This window comes from Amblyraja radiata, chromosome 15 (assembly GCF_010909765.2).
Source record: "Amblyraja radiata isolate CabotCenter1 chromosome 15, sAmbRad1.1.pri, whole genome shotgun sequence".
Lineage (NCBI taxonomy): Eukaryota > Metazoa > Chordata > Chondrichthyes > Rajiformes > Rajidae > Amblyraja > Amblyraja radiata.
The window spans coordinates 38,156,422-38,173,826 of NC_045970.1; the positions used below are offsets into that span (position 1 = coordinate 38,156,422).

Sequence of the window (17,405 nt, forward strand, 5' to 3'; positions counted from 1 at the left end):
TTTGGTTCGAGTCCCTTCTTCAGACTGCTCTATAGTGAAAGGCAAGATTTCCTTTCCCAAAGATAGACACAAAGTGCTGAAGTAACTCCGCGGGTCGGCCAGCCTCTCTGGAGAACGTGGATTGGTGACGTGTCGGGTCAGGACCCTTTGTCAGACTGTTGAAAGGTATGAAGGAGGGTCCCCAGCCAAAACATCACCCATCCCTTTTCTCCGGAGATGCTGCCTGACCTGCTGAGTTAGGATGGATAGGTGATGTTTCGGGTCGGAAGGAGTTACTCCAGCACTTTGTGACTATCTTTGGTATAAACCTGCATCTGCAGTTCATGTTTATCACATGTTCCTTTCCCAACCTCCAGTCCGAGATCCTGAGTTCCAGGTATTTGTTGGCACCACCATCCCACTGTCTTTCAGAGGCCCTGGTAATCTCTCTCTCCCCCTCCCTCCTCTCTCTCTCTCTCTTTCTCATTGGGTCTCCATCCATTCAGATGCTAATGCAACGTCTCCAGTCACCAGCTAAGATCTTTGGTCACCAGTCTGGATCCCATGAGTCAGGGTGTGTGTGCGGGGCAGTGTGTGTGTGTGCGGGGCATGGTGTGTGTGTGGGGATGGCTGGAAGGGGAGAGAGCAGTGATCGTCTCCCAGTCTGTAGTTGAAAACGTGGGCAGAAAATTGCCAAGGCATCCAGGCAGATCGGAGTTGTAAATAACGACAGAAAGGGTTGTGGAGCGACTCACTACAGGATGACTGGGTGGGGTTCGAATGAGCCTGATTTACACCAGGTAAGATAAAAAAATGACTCAAAGTGCCGGATTAGCTCAGCGAGTCAGGTCTCTGTTTTTATACCAGGCAAGAATGCTTCTTGCGTGTGCAAGGGAGAGGGGGCATGTGTTTAGCTTAGTTTATTTTATTTCTTGTTCCATGTACCGAGGTACAATGAAAAGCTTTTTTTGTTGTGTTCAAGGACAAGGGGGCAAGAGTTTAGTTACTGTGCAGTGAAAAGAGAATTTGAGCCATCCACAGTGTACAGATACAGGATAAAGGGAATAACGTTTAATGCAAGATAAAGGCCAGTAATGTTCGATTAAAGATAGTCCAAGGGTCTTCTTTGAGGTTGATGGCAAGTCAGGGCCACTCTTGAGTTGTTTATAGGATGGTTCAGTTGCTTGATAATAGCCAGGAAGACACTGTCCCTGAATCTGGAGGTGTGTGTTTTCACACTTCTGTACCTCTTGCCTGATGGAAGAGGGGAGGAGGGATTGACCGGTGTGCCTCAGTGCCTGGATGGGGTGGGGGGGAGGAGATGGACAGGGAGAGAGAGAGACAGAGACAGACCTGAGGATTAGTTCAGGGACGGAAAACCACTCCCCTCTCCCGTCTGGCAGAAGAAGGCAAAACATTGGAAGCTTGTACCACTAGATTCAGGAACAGCTTCTTCCCCACTGCTATCAGACTACTGCACTGTCCTCCCACAACCTAGTGTGTATTCCCCATCTTCCAACCTATCTTGTTTGGGACTTTTTTTCTTTTTAATCTACTTTCTCTGTAACTGTAACACTGTAACACCACATTCTACACTCTGGTGTTTGTCTCTGCGCACTACAAAGCTGTGCATGCCTGTGGCTTGATTGTACGGTAAGACGAGACTCTGAACCAAAGATCATAGAAGGCTCTTGCTCTCGAATCTTTGGTCTGAAGGGTCACAACCCGAAAGGTCACCTCTCCATGTCCTCCACAGATGCTGTCTGACCCGCTGAGTTACTCCAGCACTTTCTGGCTTTTTTTTGGTAAACCAGCATCTGCAGTTGCTTGTATCTCTACAGTATGATTAGATGTACCTAATAGCATGCAAAATATTCTAGATGAGGCACAGAAGAGAGGGTGTTGGGGGGGCGGGGGGGTAGAGGGGGGGGGGGGTAGGGGGGGGAGAGGCGTTGATGAAAGGGAGGTTTTACATCCTGCGCTTTTGTCTTGGCTTTTGTTCAGTGTCAGGTTAGGACGGGGAGGGACTGGGCTGAGTTCTCCAGTCGTAGAGGGTAAGGTGCAGGAATCTGAGCTGGCACAGGCAAAGATCTTATAGCTCCGCTATAAGATCTTTGGGCACAGGTGCAGTTGCACAGAGCTGGGGGCAGGCGCGAAGTTCTTTGTGGTATCGGTGAGCTGGGCTGTGGCTTCAGACAGGGCGAGTCCGAAGAAGAAACGATTGTTAAGCAGCCCTTGAACCGCATTCACTCGCCCTCTCTGTCTTTAGCAGACAGGAAGGCAAAGTGTTGCGTATATTATTTATCGTCCTGTTGATTCATGTGCTGTGGTTAATGATTAATTAAGGGCCAGCGTAGGGCACTCCGCCGAGCTTGCGAACTGAACACAGGCCGAGAGAGAAAGAGAGGAGGAAACTGACAGGGCAGCACAGTGGTAGAGTTGCTGCCTCACAGCGCCAGAGACCCGGGTTCGATCCTGACCTCGGGTGCTGCCTCGTGTGTGGAGTTTGTACGTTCTCCCTGTGACCCAGTTTCTACCCACACTCCCAAAACGCTCAGTTTGGTAGGTTAATTGGCTTCTATAAAATAGTAAATTGTCCACAGTGTGTAGGATAGTGTTAGTGTACGGGGTGATCACAGGAGGGCGCGGACTCGGTGGGCCGAAAGGCCAGTTTCCGTGCTGTATCTCTTAAGTCTAAATACACAAAGTGCTGGAGTAACTAGGTGGGTCAGGCCAGCATCTCAGGTGAACATGGATAGGTGATGTTTTGGGTCGACCTGAAACATTGGAAGGCTCCCAACCCGAAACGTCACCTATCCATGTTCACCAGAGACGCTGCCTGATCTGCTGAGTTACTCCAGCACTTTGTGTATTTTTATGTATTAACAAGCATCTGCAATTCCTTGTTTCTTAGCAGAGGAGAAACTGTTTGCGTTAACAGACAGTTAGAGGATTGGATGCCAGTGATTTGCAAAAGGTTCAGTGGTGGCACGGGATTGTTTTTATGCGGTCATGATCAGGAATGTTTGAAAAGAGATATAGCAGGGAAATGGGCCATTCGGCCCACCAAATCCACACTGACCATCGATCACCTATTCACACTAGTTTCATGTTATCCCACTTCCTCATCCACTCCCTGCACACTAGGGGGAATTTACAGAGGGCCAATTAACCTACAAACCCACATGTTCTTGGGATGTGGGAGGAAACCTAAGTTTAGTGTAGTTGATTGTTACGTGAAAAGCTTTTTCGTTGTGTGCTATCCAGTCAGTGGAAAGACTATACAATCAAACTGTCCTCCGTATACAGTATTCAAATATACAATAAAGGATATAATGTTTAGTGCAAGGTAAAATCCAATTAAAGATTGTCCAAGGGTCTCCAGTGAGGTAACTGGTAGGTCAGGGTCTCTCTCTCTCTAGTTGGTCATAGGTTGGTTCAGTTGCCTGAACCAAACAAATGGGAAGAAACTGTCCCTAATTGTGCATATTCCCAGTCCCTCTTGTCTGATGGGAGAGGGGAGAAGTGGGCGTGGCCGGTGTGAGACTGACCCTTGATTATGCTGGTGGCCTTGCCGAGGCAGCGTGAAGTGTAGATGGAGTCAATGGAAGGGAGGTGGGTTGACGTGATGCTCAGGCCTCGTGGTGGTGCAGCTGGTAGAGCCGCTACCTCACAGCGCCAGAGATCCGCGTTCGATCCTGACCTCGGGAGCTGTCCGTCTCTGAGTGTGTGGAGTTTGCACGTTCTCCCTGTGACCATGTTAGTTTCCTCCGGGTGCTCCGGTTTCCTCCAACATCGCAAAGACGTGCAGGTTTGTAGTTTAGATAGACACAATGTGCCTGAGTAACTCAACAAGTCAGGCAGCACCTCTGGAAAACGTGGATAGGTGATGTTTTGGGTCGGGGCCATTCTTCAGTTTGAAGAAAAGTCCCAACCCGAATTTCACCCATGTTTTTTCTCGAGATGCTGCCTGACCCGCTGAGTTACTCCAGCACTTATGTCTATCCGGTATAAACCAGCATCTGCAGTTCTTTGTTTCTAAGGTTTGTTGGTTTATTGGCCCTCTGTAAATTATCCCTACGTGTGCAGGGAGTGGATGAGAAAGTGGGACAACATAGAACTAGTGTGAACGGGTGATCGATGGTCGGTGTGGACTCGATGGGCCGAAGGGCCTGATTACCTGCTGTATCTCTAGAGAGAGTTAGATTTAGTTCTTGGGGCTAAAGGAGTCGAGAGACATGGGGGGGAAAAGCAAGATCGGGATACTGATTTTAGATCATCAGCCATGATCATATTGAATGACTCAAAGGGCCGAATGACCTAATCCTGCACCTATTTTTCTATGTCTAAGCTTTAAGCTTCTGGTGTAACTAGTTTGACCAGTTACCTCTGAGATTGTGGCGAAGGAAGGAGAGGAGTTTTATCATGACTCACCCAGAAGTCACTCCCTCACCCAGCAGAAACAACTCATTCATTCCCCGGGCCAATATTGCAACACGCATTTGTATGTCCCTTTACCTTTGCCGAAATCACAACTCCAAAATTAGAAATGGGGAACTGCAGATGCTGGTTTATAAAAAAGGGCACAAAGTGCTGGAGTAACTCAGCGGGTCAGGCTGTCCGATCCACCAATCAGTGTGAAGAAGGGTCCCGACCCGAAACGTTACCCATTAGCACAGTGGCTCTTCCCCCCCCCCCCCCCCCCCCCCCCCGCCCCCCAGTCTTTGGCTGATAAACCGGCTCATCAGCTCCCCCTTCAGGCCGTGGCCCACTGGGTGCCCCTAGGATTACAGATACAGAGAAAGCAAAGATTTTTTTTAAAGTGCAAGGGTTGCAATGAGGTAGGTCGGAGGGTCAGGGCTACACCCTAGATTATGGGCGGACCGTTCAGTAGTCTGATAGCAGCGGGGAAGAAGCAGTTCCTGAGACCAGTGGTACGCGGTTTCAAGCTTTTGTATCTTCTGCCGGACGGGAGAGGGGAAAGGATGGTATGACGTGGGTGGGACAAGTCTTTGATTATGTTGGCTGCTTTCCTGATGCATCGTGAGGTGTAGATGGAGTTGATGGTGGGAAGCCTGGTCTGTGTGATGGACTGGGCTGCGTTCACAATTCTCTGAAATTAAGTGCGAGGGAGGAGAGATTGCCAGAACAAGGCAGGTAGTAACTTGTTCAGCCTGGAGAAACTGTGTGGTTGTAAACAGTCGAACAGTCCCATGTCTCTACAGAATTGCGACATAAACCGAAAGATCTCTCAACTTCATAACAATCTTCCAGTAGCAGAGTGATCAGGGCGGTAGAGCCGCTGCCCACAGTGCCAGAGAACCAGGTTCGATCCTGACTACAGGTGCTGTCTGTGTGGAGTTTGCAAGTTCTCCTGGTGAGCATGTGGGTTTTCCCCAGGTGCTCCGGTTTTCTCCCACAGTCCAAGGAGGTACAAGTTTGCAGGCTAATTGGCTTCTGTAAATTGTAAATTGTCCCTAGTGCGTAAGATAGTGCTGATAAATGGGGGTGATAAATGGTCAGCGCAGACTCAGTGGGCCGAAGGGCATGTTTCCTCGCTGTATCTTGAAAGTTTCAACTGCACCCAGTCTGCAAGTGTGGTCTCACCCACATACACCAACAACAACATACCAATGTGACATTCCAACTCTGTACAAAACGCAGTCAGTTTACACTTTCTCCCTGTGATCACGTGGGCTTTCTCCGGGTGCTCCGGTTTCCTCCTATATCGCAGAGACGTGCAGATTTGTCGGTTAATCGGCTTCTGTACATTCTCTAAGAGTTTAGTTTAGTACTTTAGTGATACAGTGCTGAAACGGGCCTTTCGGCCCAGCGAGTCTGCACCGACCAGCGATCCCCACATATTAACACTATCCTATAGACACTAGGACCAATTTTACATTTACACCAAGCCAATGAACCTGCAAACCTGTACGTCTTTGGAGTGTGGAAGGAAACCGAAGATCTCGGAGAAGAACCTCGCAGGTCACGGGGAGAACATAGGCAAGCACCCATAGTCAGAATCGAACCTGAGTCGCTGGCGCTGTGAGGCAGCAACTCGACTGCTGCGTCATCGTGCCGCCCTTGTAAATTATAAATTGGTAGTTTAAACATGGTAGTTTACAGACACAGTGTGGCATCAAGCTCTTCAACCCACTGAGTCCGTGCCGACCAGTGATCACCCTGTACACTAGCACTATCCCACACACTAGGGACACTTTACAGACACCAATTAACCTACGAACTTGTATGTCTTTGGAGCGTAGGAGCAAACCGGAGCACCCGGAGAAAACCCACATGGTCATGGGAAGAACATACAAACTCCACACACACATACAGCACCCGATGTCAGGATCGAACCCGGGTCTCTGGCGCTGTGTTGTTTAGTGACCATGGTGTTGATCCTTTGTATCTCCCCAGACATGACGCTGCTTTCCACCGACGTTGTCGCGCCCGAGCTGCCGCCGGTCTCGACTACCGCGGAGAAACCCGAGCAGAAGATGATGGAGAAGAGGGCCAAGGTTATCGAGGAGCTGCTGCAAACGGAGGCAGACTACATCAAGGACCTGGAGATGTGTGTGGACAAAGTGCTCATCCCTCTGCAGGATAAACAGGTGTGGCACTCCCTCAATACAGCCCCTCCCTCAGTGTGGCACTCCCTCAGTGTGGCACTCCCTCAGTGTGGCACTCCCTCAGTGTGGCACTCCCTCAGTACCACCCCACCCTCAGTACCGCCCCCCCCCCTCATTACAACGACATAAAGGGCCTGTCCCACTGTACGAGTTTACCCAAGAGCTCTCCCGAGAAAAAGTGGCTTGTAACACTAACGGCAGGTACTCGGGGAAACGCGGTAAGCTCGTGAAGATTTTTCAACATGTTGAAAAATGTCCACGAGAGTCCCGAGTACCTACGAGCGACTATTACCGTAATTCTCCGAGTTCGAATCAGGGGAAACTCGGGAGAACTCTTGAATTACCTCGTACAGTGGGACAGGCCCTGGAGTTTAATTTTGAGATACAGTGCGGTAACAGGCCGTTCGGCCCACCGAGTCTGCACCGATCAGAGATCCCCGCACATTAACACTATTCTACACTTACACTAGGGACAAATTACATTTATACCAAGCCAATTAACCTATAAACCTGTATGTCTTTGGCGTGTGAAAGGAAAATGAAGATCTCGGACAAAACCCCACGTGGTCACAGGGAGTACAAACAGCACCCGGTGTCAGGATCGAACCTGCCTCTCGGATGCTGAAAGCTCTGTAATGCCCCTGTCCCACTTCGGAAACCTCTGGAGACTTTGCGCCCCACCCAAGGTTTCCGTGCGGTTCCTGGAGGTTCCCGGAGTTTTTGTCGGTCTCCCTACCTGCTTCCACTACCTGCAACCTCCAGGAACCGCACGGAAACCTTGGGTGGGGTGCAAAGTCTCCAGAGATTGCCGTTCAGGGTTCCTAAGTGGGACAGGGGCATTAGGCAGCAACTCTACCACTGCGCCACCGTGCCGCCAACAAGTTGTGCCCAGGTACCTCCTGTGGGTTGCCCTGGTGTGAGGGAGCTCGGGTGCAGCTTCCTCTCTCCCCCAGTTAACTGTCTACCCCCTCTGGTCCTCAGCTGCAGCAGGTGGATTGCGAAGCTCTCTTCGGGAATATCCAGACCGTGATCGACATCTCCAAACGTCTTCTCGAGGAACTGGAGGAAACGGACAGCATCGGTAAGATCTGCCGTCTCGTGCCCGCTGTTGAAGGCCCAGCTTGGGAACGATCAATGAGACCATTCGGCCCCTCCAGCCCATTCCGTCAATCGCCATCATCATTTGGTTCTCAGTAGAAATCAGAAAGGAGCAGACTCTGACCCATCCCTGACTTGCTCCAATCTTAAAGTCATCCTTTCAAAAGCTCTTCACTGTATGTGTAGGAAGGAACTGCAGATGCTAGTTTACACCGAAGATATACACAAAATAGCTGGAGTAACTCAGCGGGTCAGGCAGCATCTTTGGAGAAACGGAATAGGTGACGTTTTGGGTAGAGAACTTTCTGAGAGTCAGATACAGGATAAAGGGAATAACGTTTAGTGCATGATATAGTCTATTAAAGATAGTTCAAAATCTCCAATGTGGCAGATAGGAGGTCAAGTTCGCACTCTAGCTGATGAGAGGACGGTTCGGTTACTTGACAGCTCGGAAGAAGCTATCCCTGTGCCTCTTACCTGATGGGAGAGGGGAGACGATGGTGTGAGCGGGGTGAGACTGTGTGTGTGTGTGTCTGTGTGTTTTCCCACCTCAATGCCACTTTCCTGCACAAACTCCAAATCCCGCGATTCTCTTAATAATTAACAGGCCATTGATTGTTGCATATGCCAGAGTAATTCGTCAGACTGATGAAAGGTATGACCTTTCCACGTGGAACGTGGGTGTATGGAACGAGCTGCTCAACACCTCCCTGTGTGCCTGGGTCCTGGACTTTCTCACCGCCAGGCCCCAGGTAGTCAAGATGGGAGGGAATACATCGAAGTCCCTCACCCTGAGCACAGGATCGCCCAGGGTTGCGTCCTCAGCCCCCTATTGTACTCCCTGTACACACATGACTGTGTGGCTAGGTTCAGCTCCTAACTCAATAATTAAGTTTGCTGATGACACTGTGGTGGTGGGCCTGATATCAGACAACGATGAGAAGGCCTACCGGGAGGAGGTGGCTGATCTAGCACTCTGGTGCCAGGATAACAGCCTCCTCTTGAACATCAAAAAAACGAAGGAGCTGATCGTGGACTTTAGGAGGGCACATCTGCCGAGGACGTACACTCCATTGAGGATAAATGGGGATCCTGTGGATAGGGTGAACTGTTTAAATATCTGGGAGTCCACATCTCCGAGGATATGACATGGGCATCACACGCCTCAGCACTCGTGAGTAAGGCAAGGCAGCGCCTTTACCACCTCAGGCAATTGAGGAAATTCAGAGTGTCTCCGAGGATCCTCCAGTGCTTCTACGCAGCGGCGGTGGAAAGCATCTTGTCCGGGAACATTACCATCTGGTTTGGGAATTGCTCTGCCAAGGACAAGAAGGCTCTGCAGAGAGTAGTGCGTTCGGCCGAACGCACTATGGGAACTTCACTTGCCCCCCTGCAGGAACTATACATCAGGAGGTGCAACTCCAGACCCAACAATATCATGAGAGAAGGTACACAAAATTGCTGGAGGAACTCAGCGGGTGCAGCAGCATCTATGGAGCGAAGGAAATAGGCGACGTTTCGGGCCGAAACCCTTCTTCAGACATATCATGAGAGACCCCTTCCACCCCTGCAACAGACTGTTCCAGCTGCTACGGTCAGGCAAACGCCTCCGTTGCCATGCGGTGAGAACGGAGAGGTTGAGAAGGAGTTTCTTCCCAGAGGCCATTCGGACTGTAAACGCCTATCTCACCAGGGACTAACTCTACTGAACGTTTTTCCTTCCATTATTTATTATGTAAAAGAATATGTGTGTTATGATTGTGTTTATAGTTTGTTTGGTTGTTTGTCTTTTGCACAAAAGTCCGCGAACATTGCCACTTTCATTTCACTGCACAAACTTGACTTGACTTGACTAGTTTAGGCAGGTACTATAACAGAATTTAAAAGACAGTTGGGCAGGTACATGGACAGGAAAGGTTTAGAGGGATATGGACCAAAAAGCAGGCAGGTGGGATTAGTGTAGATGGGGCATGTTGGTCGGCATGACTATTTTTGATTTTGATTATACCTTTAATAATCCTTTACAGGAAATTACAGTGCCACGACAGCTTCAAGACAGACATAACACCACACATTTCCTCAAATAGCTTCCATACTTAACAAGTTAAAATACAAGTTAAAATACAATTAATGAAAAAAAGTGCAGTTATTTATGCGCATTATATAACCTTATAGCAGCTGGTAAACAGGACTTCCTATGTCTCTCAGTTTTGCACATTGGTGCAATCAGTCTCTGACTGAAGATGCTGCTCTTGATCACCTTCAGGGCATGGAGTGGGTGAGTGGGGTTGGTCATTATTGAACCCAGTTTGTTCAGAGTTTGTTCAGAGTTCTGGCCTATGACTATGTCTTTATGAGTCTATGCGCGTCTATAGTGTCCATTCGTACATCTATGAGTGTTTATGAATCTATGACTGATGTTGTGCCACAGTTTAAGGGTAAAAGAGAAATAAGGTGTACATTCAGACAGAATGTTTTCAAGAGTTAGATTTAGCTCTTTGGGTTAAAGGAATCAAGGGATATGGGGGGGAAAGCAGGAACGGGGTACTGATTTTAGACGATCGGCTATGATCATATTGAATGGCGGTGCTGGCTGGAAGGGCTGAATGGCCTACTCCTGCACCTATTGTCTATGTTTACATGGAACATGCCTCTCTCTTTGCCGCCCGTTTCCAGGTCGGGTGTTCCTGTGCTACAGGAACGAGCTCCAGGACATGTACAACGTGTACTGTCAGAACCACGAGGAGGCCATCGCCTTGCTGGAGATGTACGAGAAAGACCTCGAGATCCAGGGGCACGTCAACGCCTGCCTGGAGCACCTCCGGTAAGCCTTGAGCAGGAGCAAAACACAAAGGGAGGAGGTCCACCATGGCCCACAACCCCCTGGCCCACGCTGCAACAGTGAGGACACCTCAACAGCCACTCACTGTCTGCGAAGGACTCGGATATGTTTCATTCAGTTTAGAAATGAGGAACTGCGGAAATGACACAAAGTGCTGGGAGTAACTCAGTGGGCCAGGCAACACCTCTGGAGTAACTCAGTGGGCCAGGCACCACCTCTGGAGTAACTCAGTGGACCAGGCACCACCTCTGGAGTAACTCAGTGGGCCAGGCACCACCTCTGGAGTAACTCAGTGGGCCAGGCACCACCTCTGGAGTAACTCAGTGGACCAGGCACCACCTCTGGAGTAACTCAGTGGGCCAGGCTGCATCTCTGACATAACTCAGAGGGCCAGGCAGCATCTCTGGAGAACACGGACTAAGTCCCGAAGGGTCTCGACCCGACACGTCACATATCCATGTTCTCCAGAGATGTTGCCTGACCTGCGGAGTTACTCCAGCACTTTGTGTCCTTTCTTGGTAACACAGCATCTGCAGTTCCTTGTTTCTATAGTCTGAAGATGCACCTCTCTACGCTTCCCTAAAGGGACCCAACCAGTTGACGTTTATTTTTCTCTAACATGCACTTGCTGAGACGCGGGTCATTTGGAGGAGGGAGTTTTGCATTTGTATAGCGCCTTACAGGAAGTCCCACAGCGCTCGGCAAACAGTGAAGTGCTTTCTCTGAGGGTGGTCACTGTTGCAATGTAGGACATGTTGCGGATAACTTGCGCACCGATCCATTTCTGAGGGTGACGGACTCTGTGGGGGGAGGGGGGTTAGGGGGGTGTGGATGGTTCGGGCTGAAGGGCGGTCTGGGGGGGGGAAGGGACATGGTGTGGGATAATGAGCCTGGGATGTGTACAGCATGGGATCCTGGAGATGTGGAGGTAACGAGTGCTGTGTGGGTGATGCACAGTCCATGGGTGACGGGGGTTTGGTGTCGGGTCATGGGCGGACTGAGGTGATGAATGTTCAGGGGGTGGTGGATTGGGAGTGGGGAGCTGGTGTGATTGGGATGTGCAGAGTAAAGGCCATTGTATGAGCTGCGGAGAGTGGGCAGGGTGTGGATATTGGGCGGTCTGCGTAATACATACAGTGCTGGCAATGGGCTGTCTTCCTTAGACTTTCGAGATACAGCGTGGAAACTGGCCCTTCGGTCCATCGGGTCCGTACCAACCAGCGATCACCCCGGTGCACTAACACTATCATACACACTAGGGGACAATCTACAGAAGCCAATTAACCTACAAACCTGCACGTCATTGGAGCGCGGGAGGAAACCGGAGCACCCGGAGAAAACCCACGCAATCCCGGAGAGAAAGTACAAACTTCGTACAGGCAGCACCCGTAGCCAGGATCGAACCGGACAGTTTCTCTGGTGCTTGGCTTCTGTAAAAAATTGTAAATTGTCCCTAATGTGTAGGATTGAGCTGGTGTATGTGGTGATCGATGGTCCGCGCTGACTCAGTGGGCCGAAGGACCAGTCTGCGTGCTGTACCTCAGAAGTCAAAAGTATGGTTGGTATGTTCTGTGTTGAGTGGACCGTCTGGGTGATGGATGTGGTGTGGAGCGGAGAGTCTGTAGTTACACGCACTGTGGTCAAGAGCTCTGTGGGAGATGGACAGTCTGTGGGGGACGGGTGGGCTGAGTTTATGGGGACGGGTGGGCTGGGTTTATGGGGATGGGTGGGCTGGGTTTATGGGGATGGGTGGGCTGGGTTTATAGGGATGGGTGGGCTGAGTTTATGGGGATGGGTGGGCTGGGTTTATAGGGATGGGTGGGCTGAGTTTATGGGGATGGGTGGGCTGGGTTTATGGGGATGGGTGGGCTGGGTTTATGGGGATGGGTGGGCTGGGTTTATGGGGACGGGTGGGCTGAGTTTATGGGGACGGGTGGGCTGGGTTTATGGGGATGGGTGGGCTGGGTTTAAAGGGGACGAGTGTGGGTTTATGGGGAATGGGTGCGGCGGTTGCTGGACAGACTGGGTGATTTGTGGGGATCGGGCGCAGTATCCCGGAGACGTGGGTCTGTTGGGGTTTACACTGCTGTTCTTTCTCAGTAACTGACTTTTCTTCTCTCTGCATCGACCTGTTTGCCCCCTCCCCCTCCACAGAACACTATATCGTCAGTGGTAAGTCTGACCCAGCGACCTATCACTCCCCCCTCCCCCCCCTCCCCCTCCCCACCACCCGCTTGTGCACCCTTTCCCCTCCCCCACTGTGATCCCCGTGCTGTACCTGCAGTGATGTCATCGCAATCTGACAGGGTGTTTCCACGAGTGGGAGAGTCTAGAACCAGAGGCCACATGTCTCAGAATAAAAGGACGTGCCTTTAGTAAGGAGATGAGGAGGAACTTCTCTAGTCAGAGGGTGGTGAATCTGTGGAATTCATTGCCACTGTTGGCTGTGGAGGCCAAGTCAATGGGTATTTTTAAGGTGGAGATTGATAGATTCTTGATTGATTAGTAAGGGTGTCAGGAGTTATGGGGAGAAGGCAGGAGAATGGGGTTAGGAAGGAGAGATAGATCAGCCATGATTGAATGGCTGAGTAGACATGATGGGCCGATTGGCCTAATTTTGTTCCTACGACATGCTCATGAATGGGTGGAGCAGGGGAGGGGTTTAGGAGGTGGGCTGGGTGGGTGGGGGGGGGGAGGGGCAATGCGTGTGGGGTGCAGGGTGGAGTTTAATTTAGTTTAGAGATACAGCGCGGTAACTAGTGCTTCGACCCACCGAGTCCACGCCAACCAGCGCGCCCACACACCAAAACTATCCGACACGCGCTTTTACAATTATGCCAAGCCAATTAGCCTACAAACCTGTAGGTTTTTGTAGTGTGGGCGGAAACCGGAGATCCAGGAGAAAACCCACACGGGTCACGGGGAGAACGTACAAACTCCGTACAGACAGCAGCAATAGTCAGGATCGTACCTGGGTCTCCCGTGCTGTAAGGCAGCAACTCTGCCCGCTGCGCCACTGTGCCGGCCCTTTCAGTTAGAGTCAGGGTGAAATGTTTGAAGGTGCTTCTCCTCGCTTTCTAGCTCCACTTCAGCCCCACCATCCCCATCTTCGAGCATCCAGTGCGTAGTGGAGTGGGGAGAGCAGGAGATGTCCTGGTTGGGTTGCTCGTGGGCCTGGCCAAGCTGCCCATTCGTGGGTCACTGCTCCAGGCAGATGTGGCCTCTGACCGAGCCGACCTCCTGCCCCTTTACCGGGGCTATGTCCCTCGAAACAGAACACGCGTTGCCCACGGGCACCATGGAGGGGGTTCCAGGACCGCTGGGCACTGCGGGAATCTAAAGTTTCCTGGATCAGGATTGTAATCTGATGTTTAGTTGAAAAGCATGCTTGGCAATTCTGTATTGTTGGTGGTGGCTATGGTTTTGATACAGTTTGTTTGTATAGATACTATTTTTAATAATTAATTTAATTTTCCAATTTGCGGAGAGAAAGCAAGAATGGAAAGAAAGAAGAAAAGGAGAGGGAGAGAGAGAGAGCGAGAAGGAAAGAGAGTGAGAGGGAAAGCAAGAAAGAAAGAAAAAACAGTAAGAAAAAGAAGGGTGAGGGGGAGTGTAAATGACAGCGACGGTTCCTAGTCACAAAAGGCTGGAGTAGACTAGAGTTTTATCCCATGGCTGAGATGTCATTATTTCAGCAAAGGGTTTCCCTGCCGTCATCGAAGGTATGAAGCAGAGAGGGTGGCAGTGAGAAGTGTGGAGCGGGAGGGAGGGAGAGAAGTAGTGTCTGTTCCCTGAAAGTCCAGCCCGCATGGCACAATTCCCACTCCCACTGCGATTCACAAAATAGTGCCTGGACTCATCACTGCCTCCCGCCCCGCCATTAACAGCCCGGCTCAGTGTAACGAACCCGCCCTGCAGTTTTCTCTCTGCACCTGTCCAGTGTGTTCCCATCCTAACAAAGCTTGCACCAAAACCCATTAACCCGCTTCTGCCCCCACCCCCGTGTGTTCCCTGTTCTGTTTTGCCGTCCAGTATCGCTGATAACGCTGGACTCCGTGATCCAGTGTGTGATTCATTCCCTGTGTCTGACGGCTTCTTCACATGAGCTCCCTCCACACTGTCCCATCACTCGCGCCCATAGCAGGGATTAGATACCGAGTGAAGCTCCCTCCACGCTGTCCCATCACACGCGCCCATAGCAGGGGTTAGATACCGAGTGAAGCTCCCTCTACACTGTCCCCACTGGTGGGAGTGTGTGACGGGACAGTGTAGAGGGACATCCTGATGATAAGATTTGCCACTCACTACAAACCTCCGTCCCCTTTCCCCTCTGTTCCTTATGAAACCTTTTTCATTTAGCTATTTATATAAATCCTTTTGGAAAGTTACTGACAAGTCAGCAGCATAATTTGCACCCTGCAAGGTTTACATTAGTTTAGGGGTACAGCGTGGAAACAGGCCCTTTGGCTCACCGAGCCCGTGCCGACCCGTAATCACCCCTTACACTAGGACTATCCTACACACTAGGGACAATTTACAATTTTATCAAAGCCAATTAACCTACAAACCTGTACGTTGTTTTGATTTTTAATGCAACATTTTTCTTGCAAACCCAGGGGCAAAACGAACTACATTAACCTGGGCTCATTCCTGATCAAGCCGGTACAGCGGGTGATGAGGTACCCCCTGCTGCTGTCAGAGCTACTGAACACCACCCCGGAGAGACACCACGACAGGAAGCTGCTGGAGGAGGCCGTGATCGCTATCAAGGAGCTCAATTTCAACATCAACGAGCACAAGCGACGCAAGGACCTGGGTAAGGGTCCACCTCCCCCCCCCCCCCTGCCCCTTCCTCCCCCCGCCCCTGCCCCTTCCTCCCCCCGCCCCTGCCCCTTCCTCCCCCCGACCCTTCCTCCCCCCCGACCCTTCCTCCCCCCGACCCTTCCTCCCCCCCGACCCTTCCTCCCCCCCGACCCTTCCTCCCCCCTGCCCCTCCCTCCCCACCGCCCCTGCCTCCCCCCCGCCCCATCCTCCCCCCACCCCTGCTCTCCGCCCCCTCTCCCACCCTGAACCCTCTCCCCCATCCCCATACACTAAACAGTGCATCGCTGTGCCTCTTTGCAGTGCTGAAGTATCGCAAAGGTGATGAAGACTCGCTGATAGACAAGATTTCCAAATTAAGCATGCACTCCATCATAAAGAAATCTAACCGCGTGAGCAGTCACCTCAAACATCTCACCGGTTTGGCTCCCCAGGTAAGACTAAGACCTCTGGATCCTAGACTCGTGTCTGATCTCTGATCAATGGTGGTCAATGATAGGTTTGAGTTTAGTTTATTCTCAAGGGGTACAATGAAAATCTTATGTTGCAAGCTAACCAGTCAGTGGAAAGACAATTTATGATTACAATCATAGAATAGAATAGAATAGAATATGTTTATTGTCATTGCACAAAACTGAGCAACGAAATTCCATTTGCTTCTCCTCCGTTAAAAGAAATACAACACGACAACCAATACACATATGTACAGTTAATAGTAAAATAATAAATACATTTTTAAAAGAGTTTAAAAGAATTTAGCGGTATTCCTCGAAGTTACTTCTTGCTTCCCAGTGTTCACTATTGGAGTTAAGCACTTTTATCGCACATGGGTAGAAACTATTTTTTAGTCTACCGGTGCAAGCCTGCAGAGACCTGAGTCGCCTCCCAGAGGGTAGCAGAGTAAAAGGTGGTTGGCAGGGTGGGATGTGTCCTTCTTGATATTTATGGCCCTGCGCAAGCATCGGGCCTTGTATATGTCATCCAAGGAGGGCAGGTTAGCGTTTGTAATGCGCTGCGCAGTTTTTATAATTCCCTGCAGCGCCCTCCTCTCAGCCACAGTACAGCTGGCAAACCACACCAGGATTCCATAGGTGAGGATACTTCCACGGCGCATCGATAGAAGGACAGCAGCAGCGGCTGTGAGACGTTAGCTCTCCGTAGAGACCTCAGGAAATACAGCCGCTGATGAGACTTCTTTAAGAGAGTGACGGTGTTCATTTGCCATTTGAGGTCCTGGGAGATGTTTATTCCCAGGAACTTAAAGTCGTTGACTCTCTCCACCAAGTCTCCTTTGATGTATAAGGGAGCAGGTTCCTCTCTCCTCTTCCTCCTGAAGTCAACGACAAGTTCTTTTGTCTTTGATGGATTTAGTACCAGGTTGTTTTTGGTACACCAGACGGTCAGTTTTTGGACTTCATCCCTGTAGGCAGACTCGTCATCGTTGTTTATCAGTCCCACCACAGTCGTGTCGTCCGCAAACTTGATGATCCTGTTTGTACTGTGTGTTGGTATACAGTCGTAAGTGTATATTGTATACAAGATTGGACTCAGCACACATCCTTGTGGCGCTCCTGTGCTAAGCGTCAGGACTGGGGAGTAATTGGACCCCATCCTGACAGTCTGTGGGCGGTCTGTTAAAAAGTCCTTAATCCATCCACATGTGTTTGCATTAACACCTAGAACAGACAGTTTGTCCACCATTCTGCTGGGGATGATAGTATTAAATATTAATAGTATTAATCATGTAATCATGATTACAATCGAGCCATCCACAGTGTACAGATACAGAATAAAGGGATAGAGATACAGATACATGAAAAGCATTTAGTGCAAGATAAAGTTTGTGGTGCCCAGTCCAACTCTTATCTGCCTGCACCTCATCTTATCCATGTGCCTATCCAAATAGTCAAGGACTAGAAGTGTACAAAATCATGAAGGAAATAGATTGGGTGAATTGGTCTTTTACCCAAAGTTGGGGAAATCAAGAACCAGAGGTCATAGGTTTAATGTGTGAGAGGAGAAAGAATTAATAG

At 50.2% G+C, this 17,405-nt stretch overlaps 1 protein-coding gene across 1 annotated transcript in view; it reads left to right on the top strand.

Annotated features, from left to right (window-relative positions):
• Positions 1 to 591: 591 nt before the first annotated feature.
• Positions 592 to 17,405, top strand: part of LOC116981227 (dynamin binding protein) — a 30,470-nt gene continuing 13,656 nt past the window's right edge. Inside the window, exons 1-7 of the mRNA XM_033034082.1 lie at positions 592 to 779; positions 6,400 to 6,593; positions 7,593 to 7,692; positions 10,386 to 10,533; positions 12,706 to 12,723; positions 15,168 to 15,367; positions 15,676 to 15,806. Coding sequence (XP_032889973.1) covers positions 6,402 to 6,593; positions 7,593 to 7,692; positions 10,386 to 10,533; positions 12,706 to 12,723; positions 15,168 to 15,367; positions 15,676 to 15,806 — 789 coding nt within the window. The 5' untranslated portion in view covers positions 592 to 779; positions 6,400 to 6,401. The remainder of the gene's footprint in view (positions 780 to 6,399; positions 6,594 to 7,592; positions 7,693 to 10,385; positions 10,534 to 12,705; positions 12,724 to 15,167; positions 15,368 to 15,675; positions 15,807 to 17,405) is intronic.